The 22290-nt window shown below is 50.3% G+C and overlaps 1 protein-coding gene across 1 annotated transcript; it reads left to right on the plus strand.

Moving 5' to 3' along the window:
• Positions 1 to 2203: 2203 nt before the first annotated feature.
• On the plus strand, positions 2204 to 19827 carry KY (kyphoscoliosis peptidase). Its single transcript, XM_054283032.1, has 12 exons — positions 2204 to 2342; positions 3278 to 3340; positions 5295 to 5357; positions 7319 to 7393; positions 7525 to 7557; positions 8147 to 8197; positions 9243 to 9325; positions 9666 to 9774; positions 12422 to 12539; positions 16732 to 16920; positions 17869 to 18059; positions 18917 to 19827. Exons 1-12 carry the CDS (start codon positions 2210 to 2212, stop codon positions 19825 to 19827), a joined length of 2019 nt encoding a protein of 672 aa, XP_054139007.1. The 5' UTR covers positions 2204 to 2209.
• The last annotated feature ends 2463 nt before the right edge of the window (positions 19828 to 22290 follow it).

Consider the following 22290-nt stretch of genomic DNA (forward strand, 5'->3'; position numbering starts at 1 on the left):
CATCTGAGCTCCTCAGCTGGCACCACCAGACTGTCCACAGCAAGGTCAGCTCAGGTCCCAGCACGGCCTGGGAGCTGGAAATGGCTCTTGCCAACATCCCCAGATGTGAGCCATCACATGGCTGAGTTGGAGAGGAGCAAGGACAAGAGCAGACCTGGAGGAGCAGCAAGGCCAGGACACCCAGGGAAATCCCTGCAGATGGGAGGCAGGAGCAGAGTGAAGAGGGTTGGAGCAGGTTTTGGTGCAGGACCTGGGTGACACCAGGTTTAGGATTCAGCTGTGCCAATGAGTAGCTCAGGAGAGCAGACTATCCCAGCTGGGATGTGAGGGAGAAGGGCCACCAGGAACACCCCAGGTGAGCGGCCGGGGAGGAAAGGGTGCTCCAGACCAGGCAGGAGCTGTGGGGCTCAGTGACAGGTGACAGGGGGGTGCTAAAGGCCAACAGGCAGATGGTGAAACTGTGATTAGAAAGTCACTCCAGCCATAAATCTCAGGGACCTGAAATGGAGATGGGCAAGCCCCAGATGGCTTGGAAATCTGCTTGGCAGAGTCCAGCGTGGCTCAGCATGCATCTGGCCCTCCTTCCTCCTCATCCTCCTCCTTCTCACCGGGTTTACCCACCTCCAGCCAGCTCCTCACAGCCAGACCTGACCCTGAAACAAAATTTAGGGCACCCCCGAATCAAAAATTCCTCCAATGCATGAGCTAAAGAACAAATCCTGGGCCCCAACAACACTGTCATCCACCCTGGCACAGGACCCTGGCTACATTGCTGGGGTTGCAGGCACATCCCATCCCTGGTGCCCCTGTCTTGGCAAGAAAGCTGTGCCACCATCCAGGGGGCACAGAGGCTCAGCACTGTACCACGGGGTACCAGCAGAGCCGGATGGATGCAGGCTCCCTGCGGCCACAAGCTATTTCTGGACATGCTGAGGAGCTGCTTAGGGCTGGATTTGCAGGCAAGAACAGGGGCATATCAGCTGTCTGTGCTCTGGAAGGGGCTCAGGAACAGAAAAGGGGCAGGAGATTGGGAGGGGACAGGTTTTATATAGAGATCCACGGGAAAACCCGCGTCTCCAAACACAGTAACCTAACACCAGGTAGTAGTACCGGCTCCTGCCCGTGGATCCAGGACAACAAATTTCCCCACCTGCAGGCAGGAGAGCCCACTGCTCTCACACTCGTGCCCGGAAAGCACCAGCAACACTCACAAAAAGCCCCCCTGCCCATGCCAAGCTCCTGAACTCCCCTCTCGGCCCGCGGGTGCCTCCCACAACCTTTCCCCGGGCTGCCGGAGAGCCCTGCAGCCCACAGGTGCTGCCGCTCTCCCGGGACCCCCGGCCAAGGCAGGGGCTGGCAGCACGGCCGGGACAGGGGCCAGGGGTAAAATTAGAACGCGTGTCCCTGCCAGCCCCTTCTGCGAGCTGCAGGGACCAGCTGAGCCCGGCTCACCCGCACTGTAACCCTTCATGTCCCCCGCTTGGTGGGCTGGGACAGTTACTAGAAAGCCAGGGATTTGCAGGGCTTTGCTTTGTGATCAGCCGTGCCCAGCTACCCCGGCCAGCCGGGCTCGCAGGCTGATGGGGCACAGAGGTGTCGTTTTTGGATCCTTTGGGACAGTCGGGATTGAAGCCTGCAATTCCCTTCCCTACTGTCCCTTTCCACAACAGGCTGTCCTGCAGAAACCGATCCTCCCCACTTCAAAGGTTCGTGTCTCCTTTCCAGCCCCTTCTCCCCACGGCTGCCCTCCTCCTGCAGCAGTTATTGTTGTTATTTACGCTCCTAAGCATCCTCTGAGTTCTGCCGGGGGACAGGATCCAAAGAGAAAGCCTTTTAAGGATTTGTGCCAGCGCCGGGAAGCGAATCCCCCCCAGCGAACAGTGGTGCTGGGGGATTTGAGTGTAGACAAGTGCTTAAAGCCGAAAAGGGCAGAGAGAGGGGAGGGAGCCGGGGGCACGCTCTGAAACCAGACCCCCCCCTCCCGCCCGAAACGCAGCTCCTTCCTCTGCTTTAGGAAACGGATCCCTCCTGCGATTTCCTTTCAAAGGTGACTTGTAACCTCTTCATTAGGGTCGGCTTTGGCAGCGCCCGATGGTGCAGCTGGCAGGCCGGGGCCGCGCGGGGCGGGAGCGCGCTCGCCGTGCCCGGGCTGGGCAGCACTCGCGGCTGCTCCGCGGCGCAGCGGCACCGGCGCCCCGGCCATGCGCTGATGGGTACCATGGACTTTAAGACAGATGCCAGTGCAGTCACCATCAATCTGCTGCTTATTGTGCGCCCCGAGGAGGCGGCGAGCAAGGAGAAAGGGCAGCGAGAGGGGCAGACGGAAGGCGGCCGAGGCGCAGGTAACATCGCGCCTGCGGCGGGCGAGGGAGGGCAGGGCAGGGCTGCACACGGAGAGCAGAAGCAGCAGCTCTGGAGCAGGATTTGGTCTTTCTTCTGCTCTTTGCACGCATGATGCCAAACTCCAAAATGCCAACTTTTTTGCAGAAGCCCAGCGCGCCTTTTCTGGTGCAGCAGAGCCTGGAGCTGCAGCCTGTCCGGCTGCAGGGCATGCAGCCCCGGGTGGGGACACACAGGGACACCAACCCAGGGCTGCGTTTGCACCTTGCTGTGTCCTGACCCAGCCCCGAGGTCCCCCACGGGCTCTCTGTGTGCAATGGGAGCAGGGAGAGGGCTCGGCAGTTTGCAGCACTCACTGCCCTGGAGTACAGGAGCAGAAGTGTTTTGCTTGCAGCGTGCCCAGGCTTTGTCTCCGAGGCTCACTGTCCTGAGCCATTTATAGCTCCAGTTCGGGACAGTGTCCCTGGCCCAACTCCCTGTCCTGCAGAGGGTCTTCCAAAAAGCTGCAGCTGTGCTCTGCAATTGCAATGGGAGCCTCCCTGCAGAAGTGAAGGGAGGAGAACAAATATTCCTGCTCTAAAACCTGGGGGAGAAGTTGAATTTTCAGACAAGCAGTCCCAGGCTAACAGCCATAGGCAGAGCTATCACAAAGTTGTGTCCATGCTCCATCAAGCACAGCATTCAGCACCTGCTCAAATCAGAGCAAATCCCACCAAAGCAGCTTAGGCCTGGACTATTGCACTTTCTGCCCCCTGGTATTTCATACTTTAGCAACAAGAACTGCAAGCCAAGGCTGCAGATGAGACAGAAGGTGGATCCTGATGACACCTGGCACCAGCTGGGGTTGCATTTAAAGGTTTGGGGTGCTTGGCCTTCAGGCAGCACCAACACTCCAGTCCAGGAGGACCCTTTCCAATCTCCCATTTCTATCTTACAGGTTCCAAGGGTGATGGCAATGGAAACAGCAGATCACAGGCACCTCAGGGCACAGGCCTGAACGGTAGGTCACCCTTTCCCTCTGTGAGAAACCAGCCCTAGCACACAACCCAAGGCTCCAAGCTGTGCCTCTCCAGCAGAAATGTGCTTCACACAGCCCATCCCTCTCAGTGCTTTCAGGGGAGGCACACAGAGGGCCTGGCAAGCATCCCCTCCCTGCCTGCTCCCCGTGCCCCACGGACAGGATGCAGGGGAGGCACTGCCGAGCCCCCACACCTCCATCCCTCTGCAGGGATTCTCCTGCCACGGAGCTCGGTCAGATTACAAGTGCACAGAGCTCTCACATTTCACAGCCAGCTGATGGCAGGGGAAATTCAGTGCCCCCAATTGCTCAGGTTGCAGCTAGAGCTTCCAGAGACTTCCCCCGTACTCACACAGCTTAAAGGAGGGTCTGGGGGATGCAAAGAACCTTTTCAACCTTCTCTCCACCAGTCCTTTCTTCATCTCCCCCCTCAGAAACTGAGCACGAGGTAGGTGGGATTGCTGACCAGGAACTATGTGGATTCTAGTTCTCAATGTTCCACTGCCAATTCCCAGGGTTCTGCTCTAAAATAGATGAGGAGAAACACCTGAGGAGGTGATCCCAGAACTATGGAGCAGCTCCCAGGGAAGAGACTCAGATCATCCCTCTTGTTTTCCTGGCAGTCTAAGCCTGCCATGGCTTAGCAGAGACAGGCAAGGGCAAAGGTAGAGCAAGGCACAGGTAATTCTCATGGTAACAGACAGAGGATTTCAGTTACACCAAGGAGGAACTTTGCCTCCACAGGTCAAGCAAAAGCCATGGCTGCTCCCAGCAGGATGCCTGGCAGGAGCCCTGATCCAAGTCCCTCTGTAATCAGTGGTGGCTGGAGGCTGCACACAGTCTGGGAGCAAACAATATTTCATGGCAAGGCACTACTTTGGGGCTTTTTTACAAAGCAGATAACAAAAGCCTCCACTCCAGGAAGCAGATAAATATCCTGCTTTCTCTCCCTCTGTCATGCTCAAGAGGTTCTGCAATCAGAGCTGCAGAGTCAGCCTCCTCTACAAGGGAGTAAGAGGCTGGTATTGATCATTTCCCACCCTGAATTACTGGCAGGGGTATTTAGCATGCACATGGGAATCCTTCCCTTGCAGGTCTACCTTCAGCACAGTTTCAGCCCCTGGGAGGGGGAATTCAGGTTCCAGAGGAGCAGGCAGAGCTTTGGCTCCTCTGGCACCACAAGGGTTAATGAATTGCCCTTTCACCAGCCATGTCAGTGTCCCTATGAGGCCTCTGACACCTCTGCTGCTGCCACAATATTTGCAAGCTTATATAATGCCCAGCCCCACTGAGTCAAAGAGGCTGTGGCCCCTCTCCCCTTGCTCTGGGGACTGGTCCTTGTCATGGCCACATGGCACAAATGGCCTCGGACAAGCTGTGACATCCAGGCTGCCCCCGGCTCCTGGTGGGATGGGGGTCCCAGGGCACTTTGAAAAAGGGTGAGAGATCCTGGAATGAGGGCTCTGTGTCCCCTGACATTGTTCCCTCCCCGGGGCACAGCCTTTGCTGCCTCCCCCTGTGTGAGCCCTGGGCACACCAAGGGCTGCCCACACCTCCCTCTGCCCCAGCACTGCAGCTCCTACACAGCCAGGCTCTCCCAGCAGGCAGAGGTGAGGATGAGCTGCTGACAGCCACACCAAGTTCCCACTTTTCCTCCAAGCCCCCAGCACTGCCCTTGTGTCCCACCCACCTCTCCAAACTGCCCTGATCTGAGCCCCCTGCCCAGGGCAGCAGGAGCAAGCTGGGCTGGAGCATCCCTCCCTCTGCTGAGGGTCAGGAACCAGCACCAGGAGCTATTGAGCTTTGAGTCTGAAGAACAGGGCTGAGTTTCCTGAGTGTTCCTCACCTGACTGCTGAGCAGGGCAGGTTTAACCCCATCCTTGCTGGCTGCTTGGCTCTCCCTGAGGCACTGAGCTGTTCCCCTTTGTGCCCCCAGGCCGGCGTGGCCCCACAGATCCCTGTGAGCAGACACCACCCATCACTGCGGGCCCTGACAAAGGTAAGTGAGGAGACAAGAGGGAGAGCAGGGCTCCACTGAGCTCCCAACAAGCTTTTTCTGCAATAAAATAACCTCAGAATGTCCCAAAAGAGAGAAAATATCCCACCCTGGGACAGCTGCCCCTCAAAGCACTTGCTGGCCAAAAACCACAAGGAGAGCAGCAAGTGCTTCTCTGAGCTTGGAGCAAACTGCTCTAGTGGCAGGGACTTAAAACAAGAGGATCTTTAAGGTCCCTTCCAATCCAAACCATTCTATGATTCTTTATGAAGGCTATCTCAATCAGGACTAATTAAATAAAAGATCATAAAAGCACCAACAACCATTTCATACCACAAGTTTTTAAAGCAATGATACAGCACGTTGAAAAATTCCTGTGGAATTACATTTTTCATTTGTTAAATGACTTTTGAACTCATCAGCAGAAGGCATTTATAACCAGTAAGTTTGTTTCTTGAAAATAAAGATTTTTAATTTATGGGGGGAAACTTAGTAAAAGAAAGTTGGGGACAAAAATCCACAAAAAAGCAAAGTAAAAATAATTTTGAGCAATAAAAAGAACCTGAAAATATGAAAATTGTAAGGAAATCAACTATTTGCATAAAGCCTTCCCTTTGAGAAACAACTTCATTCTATCTTTGAATTAACTGACAGAATAGACCAGCTCTGTTCTGACACCCTGATATCTGCAGCCACCCTAGAATTGAGTCACACTATAAGATTTAGGTTTTTACAGCTTACACAGTTTTTCTTGCTTTCTGGTTTTGGGCCTTAAAGGACATCAAATCTGTCTGCATAATCACAGGAGAAACTTCACTTTTCTAAAGGTAAAGCCAGCAGAAAAACATATTCTTTGATGAAAATGCAGATTCCCACCTAATTAGCCAGTTCCAAGAGCTGCCTTTAAGAGAAAAGCCCAAATGTCATCAGGTGTAGGTGTAGGAGCATGGCTGGATGGCAGCCCCGAGGTGCTTTAACATCTTGACCTTCAGTCTCCTGAGTAACTTCTGCCTGATCCAAAAGAGAAGCCCAGGAGCACATGGAGCTGCTCCAGGGAACCTCAAGAGCTGCAAACCCTTCTGAAATACCTGCCAAAAAATGCAGCCTCTGTCAAAAAGTTCAGGTGGTTTTTGTAAGAGATTCCCTCACTCCTTTTCTGGTATTTGCCTCTCTGAAACTTTAAAGACCAGAGCCCAGGTTTCCAGGGGAGATTTTTCTGGAGCATCAGGGCATGCCTGGACCACAGCTGCCTCCTCCAGGATGCTGCCTCTTACAGACAATGGCCTTTGCCAGACATTTTAGTATCACAAGTCCAACCATTTTCATCACTTCAAGCCTTTCTCTGTTTAATTCCAAGAAAAATCAATGCAAGGCATTGATTCTCTGCTTGCTGTAGCTCCATCAAGAGCTCTTTATTATGGTGATAAACCTTGGCTATCACCAGAGCTAATGCTTTGTCTAAAGTTAAGATCTGCCTCGGCAGGCACTCCTGCCCTCTCCTCCATACCTGTGGCATTCCCATTCTCTGGAAAAATCCCTTCTCCCAGGATTTTTCTCCTGGGAAGCTGAGAAACCTCAGAGAAAAGGAAAACAATTCTCATCTCATTTGCTTCTCCTCTGTTTTTGCTCATGTGGAATGTGTTTGGAGATTGTTTCATTGGATTCTGGTGTGAGTTGTTTTCACTCATTGGCCAATTGGGGCCAAGCTGTGTTGGGACTCTGGAAAGGGTCACGAGTTTTCATTATTATCTTATTAGCATTGTGTAAGTATCCTTTCTGTATTCTTTAGTATAGTTAGTATAGTATTTTTTAATATAACATAGTATTATAAAATAATTAATTAGCCTTCTGAGAACATGGAGTTAGATGCATCATTCCTGCCTTTGTCAGGGTATTCCCAGCAAATACAATACATATCCTGGTTAGTTTTCCCTTTTTAGAGGATTTATCACTGTTTCTTGCAGGAACCCAAGTGACAGTAGAGATTCACCATGAGGACACCACCCCCCAGCTCATCAAGAGACTCTCCTTGGGAAAAGGTACAGCCCAGATTTGAACCCTGGCAGGAGCTCAGCCCTTCCTCCCTTCCCTGGAGCCAGGGAGCTCCAGGGGATGCTGCAGCCTGGGCAGGGCTGAGGGGATCCCACTAACCCTGCCTGGCTTGTTGCAGGTTCCCAGAGGCTGAGAGGACACGACAACAAAGGTGAGGCTCTGCTCTATCCAGCTCTGCCCTATCAAGTGTCTCCAAGCTCTCCCTCCCCTGGCAAGCTGCCCCCAGGAGCAGACAGGCTCACCCGTGCCATGGGGAGGCTGCTAAAGGGCACCTGCTGCTGGACCCTGCCCATGAGTGGGGCTTGAGGAGCAAAATCTTCTGCTCTTGGGCTGTGGGTGTCTCCTCCTCCTCTGGCCCTGGGATAAGGCAGGTGGTGACACTCCAGGGTCCCTCAGCAATGCCCCAGCTGCTGCAGAGCTCCCACTGGGGTTATCCAACAGCTCTGGAGCCCAGCACTCCCTTCTTCCACACCTGGAGAGGTTTGGCCATGGTGGGCTGGGGTTTGATGTCCCCAACCCTGGGGCTAGAACAGGAGATGCCTGCCTGCTGGGGAATGTGGGCTCTGCAGGAGCACACTCCATGGGGTGATCACATCCATGTCCAAACAGAGGGGAATGGGCTAAGAAGAGCCTCAGTTCCAGCTTTTCCCACCCAATCCTGCTCCCCACAATTTATTTCTAGCTGCCTTATTTTCTGTGGGCAACCACCTCCTCCCTCTCTCCCCTTCTCTGCTTTGCAGGTTTCCAGAAGACTGAGGCCCCACGGCCACCAGGAGCAAAGGACCTCCATGGTAACCACACATCAGCACCAGCAGGGCTCAGCTTCCCAAGCCCCTGATCTTGGGGGTGGCACAGGGAAGGGGCTTTGGGAACACCACAGATGCCCAAGCCCTGCCCAAGGGAAGGCAAACAGGCACAGGACTGTCAGATGTGGATCCCCCTCCTGCACAGAGCCTCTGCAGACAGAGCCTGGCAAAGACAAGACCTGATAACCACATTTTTTAAAAAAAGACCATCCACTAACCAAAAAGACAAGAAGTAATTTTCAGAGCTGTGGAGAGTGGGCACCTTTGTGTGTAAATCTGCTTTCTCTTTCTTTAGGTCACTGTTACACTTCTTTTCAAGGAAAATACAGATAAACAAACCAGCCTGTTAAGAAATAGGTGCCTACATGCTGATTTTGGCTGACAGGAGCCTGCCTGCACAGGGATCTGTCCATGGCTCACTGATGGGAGACAGCAGTGTCAGCTCATTCCAAGACTGTTAAAATCAGTTATCTGGTTAATTAGGGCAAGTTATTAACCCTTTGTTCACACTGAGTAGAACCAGGAGCTCAGAACCTGCCAAGATGCAGAGGGTAGGCACAGTGGGTTCAGTCCAACTGCCCCCAGTGTTACATTCCTCATGTGCCTGAATTCCTGCAGAATTGTGGCCCTTTACCACACAACACTCCTAGAGACACCCAGCCCTTTATTGCTGGGGTTTTTTTAAGAAGTCATATTTTCTAAGGCTTGCACAGTACAGATTTTCCCTGATACTTGTGCATTGTTCTCCTGCCCCTCCATGCAATATCCCAGGATTTTCCATGCTGTTAAGCAGTGCCAAAGTTGCAGGGGCAGCTCATGCTCAAATCCTAGCAGTCTAGACAGGATGGCTCCTGCTTTCCATGCAGCTGGCAGGGCCCTCCTGCGGGTGCCCTCGTGTCCTCTGCTCCCTAAGAGGCAGCTGATGGATGTGTCCATGGGCCAGGCAGGAGCTCTGTCCCCTTGTTCCACCAAACTGCCAGGAAAAACACTCCCTCCCTTCCCAAAACAATGACAACTCGTTTCTTCCCAGCATATCCATGGGACAAATCCTCTTTGAAATCCATGCCAGTAGATCTGCAGCAATTAGAGAAGCTGGATGCCTACGCATTAAAAGTAAGTCTTGCTTTTGCCTCTGTCCTCCTCCCAGCTCCCCTGCAGCAACATTCCACAAACCTGGCACCCAGCACCAGCTTAGTCTGAGCTGTGGGGCAATGGCATTAGAATCTCCCAAACAAGTGAAAAACCTTTTCCCTTTGAACGTTAGCAAAGAAATCCCACTCTGGGACCTATAACCCAAAATACATGGACCTACAGCACTGTAGCTGTATTTTTAAGGAAGCTGGAGGCAGAGCAGCCTCACTGGCTTCAGAAGAACAAGAGATGGGGAGGACAGGAGATCTACCACAGGGTGGATTTCCACCATGACCTTGCAATGCTTGCTCCCCACACACAGGTGAACGTCACAAACAGCGTGGAGGAGCTGGTCAAAGCCCTGCTGAAGCAAGCCAGGACTGACCTGGAGAAGGTTCGAGCCATATGGATGTGGATTTGCCATCACATAGGTAGGCTGAGGTCCCCAACTGAGGATAAGGCTGTCACTGTCACCCCTGTCCCACTGCCATGACATTTTACTGGGTATTTGTGGGTTATTTCCATGTGGGGAGTGGAATGAAGGTTTTCTGGAGGTTTTTATCCAGAAATGCATCCAGAGGGTCTCTCACCACCTCTGTTTCCAGTGTCTCTCCTCACACTGCCAGGCTCCACCAGGTTTGTGTGCCCATGATTAACCTGTAACTCCATTTGATGTGTGACCAGACAAGTCCCTGCCATCCAAGTGCCATCCACAAGCCAGGCTGCCCAACACCAGGGGCCTGCTTGTCACCTTCAGAGGACCCCACACCACCAGAGCTCAGTTTTGAGGGGGTGAACAGGGAGCAGGTGATGATCCAGATTTCAGAAGGAACCTGGTCTAGTGGAAGGTGTCTCTGCCCATGGCAGGCAGTTTGGAATGAGATGATCTTTAAGGTCCTTTCCCACTCAAACCGTTCTAAGTTTGGTCTCCATCCCTGTGCCAAGTCCCCACAGCCCCATACAGCCCCTCCAGCACAGTCTGATGCTGGTGCCTTTGCTCTGGGAGGGTCCCAGTGTCGCACAGGTACCACCAGGAACTATCCAGCTGCCTTGCCCAGCTCCACGTGCCACACTGGCACCTGTATGATTGCAGTTCCTGCACCTTTTCAACCCTCCAGAGAGCTGCACCCTCTCAGGCTCCCCTGCCCTTTCCTACTCACTCCAAAGCTGGAGTTACACAATAACCAGGAGAGGGGAGGAGGAGGAGGGAGCACTTGTAGCCTCTCCTATCTGGCACATCAAAAGGGGCTTCTTGCCACCCCAGTGCCTTGATGGGGGAAAACTGGATATGCAACATGATGGCATTTTGCATAACATAAGCAAATATGTTTATTTCCCATTAAGTCTTGGGGGCAGAGAGGCAGAGCTGTCCTTTCCCTCACCTCCTACACATCCTGATGGGGCACTGCTGCAGTGCAGGCCAAGTGATGGAGGGGAAAGGAGCAGTTTGGGCAGCACTGGCCTCATCTCACACCCACTGAGATCATGCAGCAGCATGGTTAGGTCAGACCCAAACTGTTTCAGTCTTGCCCTGAAATATGGAGAGTGCTGATTTCACTGCATGTCCTGCACCCATCCTTTGACTCCCCCAGCACTGGTGACTCTGTCTTTCCACTGTTAACCCATTTCTGCCCACACTACCTGGGCCAGGCCTGGTTGGAGCCAGTCCATACTCCTCAACATTCAGGGGATGTCTCTGACCCTGACAGCTATGCTGGAATCTCCTCACAAGATCTTTTACACCACCTTGGCCCTGGTTCTCATTCCTTCCTGTGAGACTGACCCCTATTTACACACACAGAAAAGAACAGACTTGGAAATTTAAATCTGCTAGCAAAAATGCAATGTATCTATCCTGAAATTGCAAATTGCACTGATGACATAAACTCCTTCCTTGGATGGATTTTAAGTGAAAACACTGCTCTCTGGGCATCTCTTCCCACTCTGTTCAGTTCCTGCCTGTGATGGGCTGCTATGCACATGCAGCATCAGCATGTGCATAGCGGCCCATGGAGAAAACTAAAGAAAACAATTATTTCAGCTGTCATTTGCAGCACAAATAGAAAGCCCAATGGAGCCAGCACCCCTCCAAGTGCCCTGGAGCTTTGCTGGTGGTCAGTGAGCAGCCAGGGTGGAGCAGCCAGGGTGGAGCTGCCAGCCTTTCCCAGTGCCTGGAGCAGCACTGAGGGGACATTGGCCGAGCCCCTGGCATGAGTGACAAGCATGGCAGCATTTAATCAAAGCACACACACAGCCTGCTGCTGCTTTTCTTCCTCTGCCCCAGCACTGAGGGCAGGGGGAACCAGCTGATGCAGCATTCCTGAGAGCTTTGTCAGAAAAATACATCTGTATTTTAAGGAAGAGGTTGTGGACAGGGCCAAGGTTGTTGGTATTGAATTAACCTCCCCAGACCAGCTCTGCAAGCTCTGTCTGAAGAAGTCCTGCTGTGCTGTTGTTGAGTACTCATTCCAGCAAATCAAGATTTCCTGAGCTTCCAGGTATTGATATGACCAGACTGGACAGGGCTTGGAACAACCTGGTCTAATGGAAGGTGTCCCTGCCCCTGCCAGGGGACTGGAATGAGACTGGTTTTAGTGCCCCTTCCAACACAAACCATTCTATAATTCTGTGACTCACTTGCAACAAACCAAATGTTTGTCAACAAGCTGCTTTTCAAGTATTTTTAATATAAATTGCTTGTAAAGAGTGCAAAATCTCAGCAGTTTCTTTTGAGGTAACACAAATCTGTCTCCTCCAAATGCAGCATGCTCTGGTTTATACTGAGAACTCTTCAGACTGTAGATCCTCCACTTGAGGACACCCATTGTGTCCAAAAATCAAAGTTTTCCTCCCACTTGGATTCAACTGCTGACCCCCAGCCCAAGCTTAGAGCAAAGGCTGATGAGGGACAGAGCTGTCCCTCTGCCCAGCAGTGTCCAGGCCACCCTCCCCAGCACAGCCACTGCCTGTTCCCCTCTGCTCACAGAGATGAAAAGCAACCTGAGCACTGCTCCTGCTGCCCATCAGCCCCTTGCCTCAGGCTGTTGGATGAACTCTTGTCTGTGTTCCTTCCCCCAGAATACGACGTCGTGGGCTACCACAACAAAAGCCAGCTGTCCAGCAAGCCCAGAGACGTGCTTCAGATGGGCAAGAGCATTTGTGAGGGCTATGCTGAGCTCTTTGAACATATGTGCAGGTAAATGAAGTTCAGAAACATTCAATGCCAGGGAGAGTTAACATTCCCTGTCATCTCCATGCCTATCCCGTCTCCCTTTGCATTGGCTGATGCGACTTTAAGCAGGACGTGGAACTTTAGCTTTCCAACCATGCTGTGGAAAAACATCAAGTCCTAGAAAGGTCAATTTTGCTCTCTCCTCCACTCCCTCCACCCCCCTCCCCAGCATAATTTACTTGGTGCCATCTGCTGAGCTTCGCATTGCATTAACATAATGGCAGATGAAAACATGGAGATAATTTGATTAGAAGAAGTAGGATTTTCCTTGGGGTATCTGGATGTGAAGGTTAAAAGCATTGCAAGACTTGAACTAGGAGTGCTGTCTCCAACATGGTCCCTTGCAAGAGGTAGGCAGAGTCCCAGGAGGAACTTTCCCTAAACTCTCTGGAATGCCCTGTCCCCTCCAGGAGCACCCCAGGGACACTGCCTTGCACTTGCCACTCTGTTCTGTGCCCAATCTCAAGGTGCAGCACTGTTGAGGCAAACACTGCAATTCCCATTTTGTACCTACCACTGGCATTTAATGACTAAAATCCTTTCTTCCCCCAACAAAATCTCCTGGACTTCAGTGGGGCTGAGTCACCTAAACTTCCCACAGAGCAGGGCTTTGCAGTCACAAAGGCATTGTAACAGGCAGCCCCTTCCTTGGCAGGGAGACATGGATGCAGCCCCAATCCCTAAGGAAAGGAGAACCCCCAAAATCCACAGCAAGGAAAGCAGTGAAGGTGCTTGGAGGTTTGGGGATCAGCCTTAGGCAGAAGAGTTGCCCAAAAGGAGAAAACTGGATCTAACAACTCAGGGAGAGGAGATTGGAAGGGACTTCCTAAAGTAATCCTTAGAGGGAGGACTTGCAAGGTGGCCCTCCCAGGAAGGGGCTGCCATTCCCTGGAAAAAATCCAGACTAGTTATTAACAGCACATGTAAGTAACAATTGGTTTTCCGCATTATCCAAAGGGATTTGAGAAGGTTTTTACCATGGAACAGGCAAAATCTACAGGGAAAAGGAGACATTAAAAAAAAAAACCCAAAAAACAGCATACTGTGCCAGATGCTGAAGTGGTGAATGCTTCCATCCAACAGCATGTCCCACAATATATATTTGGTCCATTCCAACCCAAACCATTCTGTGACATTGGATCTTGTTTTCTAAAGAGTAAAGAAATAGGATGGTGGAGTATGCATTTATAGCTACAACCTATGGAACAGTTATTAGCAGTTGGAAGGGGGGAATTTGCATCTGTTCATTAAAAAGCATATGCTTGGTTCATTAAAAGCATTAATCTTTCCAAGGATATCTCTGACTATTTAAAGGCTCTGTTGATTTACTCTCGATTCCTCAGTTCCAGGCTGATTAGTCACTATGTGATTCAGGAAACCTCCAGTCATCAGGACTATTATATTGTCAAATATTAGCAAAATGTTTAGCTCCTGTCGTGAAAAACTGTACTTAAAGACAGCACTCCTTTCTTGCACAGAGATTTCCTCATCCCTTCTCCCCATGCTCTGCTGCTCTTACACTGAGTCTAAGCAGAAAGGCAGGAGCCAAAGAGCACTCATCCTACAGAAAGCTTTTTCAGAGACAGGTTTTGGGGGGAAAAAGGGGTTTTAACCTGCCTTTTTTTTCCTAGCTCCTGTGAGGGAACTTAAACAAACAAACCAATTTGCCAGTCACCCCAAAAGTCCTACTGAAGGCAACGGCTGACATTGATTGAGTCCTACTTGTCCCAGTGCCAGAGGGAACAATTCCTGTTGCAGACACAAGACTGTCACCTCTGAGCACAGCTTTGGCAGCCACACTTCCTCCCATTAGCTGAGACTCCTGTCACAGAGGCAAGGTGGGCACGGAGAGTGGGAAGCTGGCCATAAGGCATCACTTCCCAAACATCAGGTGTGATAGCAAGGAATGCAAACACAGGCTCCTGACCAATGTTTCAGCAGCACTTATCAAGAACTGGCTTCTCAGCTGACAGGAGACTCGAGGAGTCTGGCTAAGTGAGGCACTGCAAATTCATGAATCCAATTTAGGGCAAACCTCACAGCCTGGAATTAGGGAGACACTCGCTCACCAGGGTTAGTGATGAAGGCACAACAAATATTTTCCCAGGAGAGATTTCAGCAGCTCTGGGAGCAAAGCTGGCCTACAGGGGATCTGATCAGTTAGCTAGCTGCTCCTTCTTCCCAACCAGTCTGTAAATATCCCAGATTTCACATCCTCTTGCTTCTCCCATTTCCTGCTTTAGGCAGTAGCTTTCCCTCTTTTCAGGCACAGAGGCGTACACCTACCTACCACAAGCATAAACCATTCTGTTCCCTTCTGGAGAAGCCAGATTTGCTCCTTTTTTAGATGAAATTATCAAAGTCAACCTAAAATCAAAAGGAAAAAGATGCCATTGGATTCCAGTGACACCTGTAGTAAGAGCCAGACTATTTCCTACGGTTTTTGAGGCAGAAAAGCAATTCTGTGTTTAATCTCTTTGCTGCACCAAGCAAATGTTGCCAACTGTTCCTTAATTCAGTTCTTCCAGTCCATTTTGTATCTAGGTCATCTTCAGCCTCACACTGCCACTTCAACCAGTCCTGGAGATCTTCCCAATCTTCTCTCTGCCTGCTTAATTTATCTCTATGAAGTCACTGACATGAGAGACATGAGCACCCTTTTCACCAATACAGAATTGCTCCTTTACAGGATGTTTTAGCTTGGATTTTTGTCTGCCCATTACTAGAGAGACCAGTTTAAATGTTCTGGTCTTTATTTTGAGAGCTTTGAGCACATCCAAGCACAAACTCTTCTTGCTGCTTTGCCAACCTTCACTGTAACTGAGAGCACCCTGAGAGCAGAACTTGTCCCTTAATGTTCCCTCTGAATATCCCAGCGAACAAGAATGTCTAGAGAAGCCTGGAAGGATTAGATCCAATCCCCATGAAATTAGTGGGAATTTGGTACTTAGCTCCTTGAAACTCCTAGGATCAAATCTTCAGTAAAGCTCCCAAGGCCAGCTCCTGGTCTCAATTACATCATGCAAATCCAAGCTCTCACCAGTCTTGTCAGTGGAGTTGTTCCAGATTTACTGCCCAGCTCCATGTCAGAACTTCACTCAGAGGGGCCTGCAGGTTGGCAAGGGCTTTCCAGAGCATCTGCAGCACCAGGTTTCTCCATGGCATTCCTTCCAGCCTGGCCTGTTTGTTCTGGATACTCATGGAACAGGCAGTGCCTGCCATCACTGCTTCATCCTCTCCTTTGCTGAGGTGCCCACCTCCCCTGGAAACCAGCATCCTGTCCCTGGGAAAAGCAGCCCTCCCTACAAGCCCCACTGCACTGCCAGTCACCAGCCAGTATCTGTTATCAGGCCTCGACTTCTTAACAGCCATGCTAATTATCTTCCCCATAAATATCACTTTTCTCCTGAGCTAAACCCACATTATGCAGACAATCTCACTCTGGAAGCCTGCACACTTTATTACTTAAGGTAGTTGTTCCATTTAACACACTTCTCTATGAAGAAGAAAAATGTCAATGCTGTCCTACACAAAAGACAACGCTCCAAGTGAAGCAATTTTAGATTAATGGTGCAATAAGATGCCAATGTTAGAATCCATCAGCAGAGAGCTTATTAACACAGTGCTTATTTAAATCTTATTTACACATCCACGCAGGTATTCATCATGCTTTTAGAAAGAGACTCTTTAATCATTTCTACCCTGGGCAGGCACAAGCTCATTCTGTCAGGAAACTAAATCAGCATCCACAATCCCGTGAGGTCTGAGATTCCTGAGCTGGTGTCAAACACCAGGCCCACTGTCAGGGGGAGAGAACAGCCTGTGCTTTTAATTTATAATTACATGGGCTAATTGTGGACAGCAGCAAAGGGATTCCACTGAGTAACAAGATAGAGAGCAATTAAGCACACTTTATCTTGTCATCCTCTAACAGTGCTGAATGGATGGTGCATCAGGCAAAAAGACAGGGAATATGCAAAACTGGGAGAGAAAAGGCCCTTCCTCCACAGGATGCTCTCTGCATCTCTGTGCAAAGACTACAAAAACAAACAGCCCCACCCAACACCTCAGGCATCATCGCCTTTTCTCCTTCCCCATAAGTACCTGACAGGTTTAACACAGAACTCTCCTGCTGCAGCTTATCATCTCCTTCCAGTCTTGCAGGGATTCAGTGCAAGAAGCTCTCAGGACATGCCAAGGGACATGGGTACAAGACAGGGCAGACCTTCACAGGGGACTCTGACCATGCCTGGAATGCTGTCTACCTTGAGGGAAGGTGGCATTTACTGGACAGCACCTGGGGGAGCGGCTCTGTGGATGATTCCTTCACCAAGTTCACCTACAGGTAAAGGCCCTCCTCTACCTGAGTACACAAACCCTCCACAAAGGCAGAAGGAAAGCTGATGGGATTGGCAAACCAAACAGACACATTTGCGGCCACAGGAAGACCCAAAGCTGTCACAGCAGATGTCACAGGATGTGCCACAGTTGAAAGGGCCATGATACAGAGTGTCACCACACAATTTCAGAAAGCTTTAAACATTCCCCCATACCGACTAACACCTTACCTCACCAGAAGGCTTCAGGCATCTACCCATAAGCAGTAACATCATGGCACTTCAGAAGGCTGCAAGAGTCTGCTCCTCTTGTTCTTGAGCCCAACCCTTTATCCCCTCCTGTTGATGCACTGCCCCTGTGTGCCTTCTGTTCCCTGTGGTGGTTGGTCAGTGCCCCTGGGCACTCCATGGCTCATTGCTGTCAGTGCTGCTCACAGCTGTAGCCCATTAGGGAAAATGCTTGGCCACAGCCCCACTCCCAATTACCACAAACTGTGTGCCTACACAAAGCCATGAGCAAGGTAGCCAGGCTGTCTGTACAAGGCATGGAGCATAGAGAGGTAGTTGCCCTGAGCAGCAAGTCACAAACTGCTAGAAGCCAGCTGGGTTTGCTTGTCACATCTTCAGTTTAGGCAATAGTCTGTGGCACTTGAGTCACAGCTTTTGTGAATTGATTGCACTCAACACGCAGTGACTCCCTCTTTTTCCAGGAGCCTGTGGGTGCAAAGGAATAGTGCAGATACTCAGGGTTTATCCTAAAGCTCAGCATTTGCCCTGGAAACAGAAGACCAAAGCTCAGGTTTCTTCTCTGCCTGGGGAATTTCAAACCCACAGATCTCAGTTTATCAGCAGCTCAAACCACTCTAACATCCTCCTGCTGAAACCACCACCACTGCGCGGGGGAAGAATTCCCTATTTGTAATTACTCACTTTCCCTAATTTCTCCTTTCTCCCAGGTACAATGAGTTTTACTTTCTGACTCACCCGGCCCTGTTCATTAACAATCACTTCCCAGATAACAGTAACTGGCAGCTCCTTAAGCCCACGCTGACGCTGAAGGAGTTTGAGAACAACATGCTGCACAACAGCAACTTCTACACGCTGGGGCTGCTGGCCGCGCGCCCGGACACCCCGATCATCCGAACAGGTAACGGAGAGGCCATGGAGCATCTGCCCTCATGTGCATCCGCCCTCATGTGCATCTTCCCACACCCAACACACACCACTGTGCACCTCTTCAGGCAATACCGAGCCAGTCCAGCAGCTCTTTTAACATAAAACCCCTCAGGTGCCACAACTGAACAAGGTGCACATTTAAACCTCCCTCCCTTGGATTTTTCAAGAGCTGCAGGAGTTTAACTGGATGGCTAATTTGTGAATGCTAAAAACAGAGTTAAAACTTATGGACATCAACATTTTAGGATGTAATGAAGACTTCAAGCTGTTTGGGAACAGGCTCACAGGGAGGTAGATTAATCTCATATCTACATACTGGAGAGTTCCTGCAATTTGAAGCTCCTGGGAGCAGCTACTGGGCTGGTAATCAGGTCTAATCACCTCTAATTCAGCCCTTCATGATCACAGAATTCCATAATGGTTTGAGTTGGAAGGAACCTTAAAGCCCATCTCATTCCAACCCTCCACCATGGGCAGGGACACCTTCTACTAGACCAGGTTGCCCCAAACCCCATCCAATCTGGCCTGATGGTACTTTCATTTATATTTCACACAGGCTTTCATATTCTAGCAGACCACAGCTCCATGTCAGGGTGTATCAGAACAGGATAAATGCACATCTCAAGAAACAAAGGCCACTCTCATTCTTTCTGAGGGACACTGGTCTGTGCAGACAGATGACAAGCTGTGACCTGCCAGTTGCAGCTCTTGGTTTTACTTCTAGAGAAACTTACTGGGCCAGATTAACCTTCCCAGACCAGGGGGTACATTAGGGTTAAAAACTGTACTGTCACTCCTATGCAGCCTCTTTTCTTTTGTATTCCCCAGTAAATGGAAAAGCCTCTGTGTCCGTGGACTGCCGTTCTGGCACGTTATTTATGTTTAAGTTGAAGGGAACAGATGAACACGGTTTGATGACTTTGAAAAAACACGGAATGGAGCTGGATATCTACCCACAGAAGACAGGGAGCCACAAGCTGGAGATCTTTGCCAAGCCCTCCAAGGCTGAGGCTGCGGATGACGTCTACAAGTGCGTGCTGGAGTACGTGGTGGAGTGCGAGTCCGTGGACAAGGCCATGCGCTTCCCCAAGGAGCTGCACCAGCCCGTGGGGCCCAGCTGGTTCTCCGAGCGCCAGGGCTTCCTGCGGCCGTCCCACAGCCAGCCCATCCTGCACACCAACGACGGGCGCTGCTCTCTCACCTTCACCCTGAGCAAGGACATCAGCGTGCTGACCTCGCTGCACGCCGACGGCAGCAGCAGCCTCAGCGAGGACATGGGCAGGCGGCACGTGCTGCAGATCCACCGCAGGAACCAGATCGAGCTCAAGGTCCATCTCCCGCACGCAGGCAACTTCGTGCTCAAAATCTACTCCAAGAAGAAGTCAGACCCTGGTAATTACGATTACATCTTCAACTACCTCATCAGGTGCCTGAACACGGAGGTGAAGTGGCCAGCCTTCCCCCAGAGCTACAGCAAGTGGCTGCAAGACTACGAGATCCTGGAGCCGCTCTCGGGGCTGCTGCCGGCCAACCGCAACGTGCAGTTCAAACTCAAAATGCACGGCATCGCCAAGGTGCTGGTCCAGGCTGAGAACACCTACCCCCTCACCCAGAACAAGGGCTGCTGGGAGGGAACCTGCAACACCTCGGGGTGCAGAGAGGTCTTTGTGATGGTGCACGAGAACGCCAACCACAGCTTCTACTCGCAAGTCCTCAAATACGAAGTTGAGACCCAGTAACACCCACTCCTTGTTCTTTCACTCACCTGCATGAACCGACCTCCCCAACATGCCCCAAACCAGCACAGCTTTAGGAGACTGCTCATTCTCTCAACCAAATCTGTTCTTTCAACAAATGCAGGACAACACTTGCAGGCTTTTGCCAGACTGCAGGCTCAAAGATGGTCAAGGAAGCAGAAAATCCTGTTAAAAAAAGGAGCAGCAGCGGAAGACATGAAATAAAACCATCACCTACATTTCAGTAACACTGTCCAGACAAATATTTAGAAGAAAACAACTGACTGTCTGCAGGGCATTCTGTGCCAGCAGGGATTGCTGGTTTCCAAGTTACGGACCATAAGAAAAGTCTTACGAGGGCTACTCCAAGAATTCACCTAGTTGTGGGGCAGGATGAAGAATGTGTACCCTGGTTTTGAGCAGCAACATTGGACATGAGGAACTTCAGGATATTTAAACCAACTTTCATTAGAACTGTAGTCAAGTTGCAAAATACATCCAAGGAGAGAGAAGAGTTAGGAAGAAGATACAACATGAAGTTTCCTTGGGCACTTCACTGTCTTACAGATTTCAATAATACTGGAAAAATACTTTTTACACTGACTCTTAAGTACAATAAACAAAATCATTTTTACCTTTTTATATTAGACTACTGTAGAGACTTTTTCTGCTGTAATTATATCCAAAGCATATAGGTGTTTCCATAAGGAAAATTACAGTAAAAATGAGAATAAAGTTCTCAGAAATCACTCCTTCCTCCAACCTGTCTATGCAATACTGCAGCTATAAACTGATGGGGTCACATGGGACAGCAGGCTGAGTGACATTATTATCATGTAACAAATCATTTGGTGCTGTACTCTTGGAAAACGCCTCCATGCACAAGGCAAAGAGGGGTTTCTACTGAATTCCACCACAACTACACATCCTGAGATGGAGCAACATTTTCATAACTGGTTCAGATGCCTGTGAGCGTTAGCATGACCCAAGAGGTATTATGTTTGAGCTTGTATTGAAAATAAACCTGTTATGTTTTTGCACTCTGTTTCATTGACCAAACAATATGAATTCTCTTCCTAAAGCTGCTGTATTTTCCATGCAAAAGAGGTGGGTTATTCCTACATTCCCTCCTTAGTGACTGGGTGGCAGGAATTACTCACAGGGCTGCCCACCCTACATTACTCCTTTGACCCCAGCATCTAGGGTTGAGTTTCCATTTGAGCAGGTTAAGTACCTGCAGCCAGATTCCAGGATCAGCACTCTCTGTGAGGATGCAGGCTGCTGCAGACTGGAGCTGCAAGCATAAACACCACATGTAAGCTAACAGGGCTTACTCCAGGGTAAGCTGGGAGCACAGCAAAGCTTCAGAGTCTTTTTGTACTTGGTGATAGGAGGCTCCATATGCAACATAAAAGTAGATTTTTAAGTCCTCCCCTAAACAGCTCAGTGTCTTTGCCCTCAAAAACTGGTGGCAGCAGCTCCTCCCTGCAGGAACGCTCACAAGCCGTGGAGCCCAGCAGGCTCCCACTCCCTGGGCATCAGCACAGACTGAGCAGCACAGATGCAAGGCAGATCTTTTGTTTGCCTAAGGACCTTGAAGGCTAAAGCAAGTATTGTCTGTCAGCACAGACAGTCCTGGTTTATTTTGGTGCCTGGCAGAAGGGTTCTTTTTTCTCAGATCCCACTTTTCAGATCAAGGAGGATACACTGCAGTAGCTTTCATTTCACAGGTCAAGCTGATCCAGTAAAGTACATCATTTCTTACAATGGCAGGATAAGGAAGCATCCCAGAGAGTTTAGTGACTAAAGAAAACAACTTCTTCCACCAAACAGGGCCAAGGATACCAAAGTACAGACACTGTTCGTGGAACCACACATTTGATGTTCACAAACAGGCACAAGCACACAAACAGACACTTTGGTAAAGCCTCTCTGCAGGTGACACCACTGTGAATGCGGTCCCTGCTCCTTGTCTCAAAGACTCATTCCACAAGCCTCTCTCTAAGCTTTATTTGTGTCTCCAGATGGCAGGGGGAACAAAAACTGACCCCAAGAGAGCAGAGAGGACAGTTTATTGCCCCCTACTTAGCACAACCTCGGGGAGTATTCCCTGTTCCTTCAAAACCCAGGCACCTGCAATTCCACACATCTACAGAGTCCCAGATTCTTTAACCCCTCAAATTAAAGAGTGACCCCCAAGCACTGTCACACTCACAGCAGAACATCTGTAACACTCTAAAGACAGATGAAGCCTGCACATCCCACTCTACAGATGTACAAAAGGAAGTGCTGCAAATACAGTTCCACACTTTTGTCTCAATCAGAAAACAAACACTGGCTCTGCCCTGCAAGTGTGCAAGAAATTCTTTAGTGCTATTGAAGGCCTAAGTTCAAAGACACAAACCCCCTCTCCAGCTTCATTAATTAAAAAGTTTCCAGGGCCAGGTGATTATTCCAAGGGAGGTT

The sequence above is a fragment of the Melozone crissalis genome, unplaced genomic scaffold, assembly GCF_028551555.1.
Source record: "Melozone crissalis strain CALT ecotype California unplaced genomic scaffold, PUWL_Pcris_2 ptg000034l_1, whole genome shotgun sequence".
Taxonomy (NCBI): Eukaryota; Metazoa; Chordata; class Aves; order Passeriformes; family Passerellidae; genus Melozone; species Melozone crissalis.

Bases quoted from the DNA above. Each gene is read 5' to 3' on its own strand.
- KY (XM_054283032.1), top strand. From the start codon at position 2,210: ATGGGTACCATGGACTTTAAGACAGATGCCAGTGCAGTCACCATCAAT. The intron at 9,775-12,421 runs GTAGGCTGAGGT...TCCTTCCCCCAG, and splicing joins GTGGATTTGCCATCACATAG to AATACGACGTCGTGGGCTAC. The intron at 12,540-16,731 runs GTAAATGAAGTT...ATCTCCTTCCAG, and splicing joins CTCTTTGAACATATGTGCAG to TCTTGCAGGGATTCAGTGCA.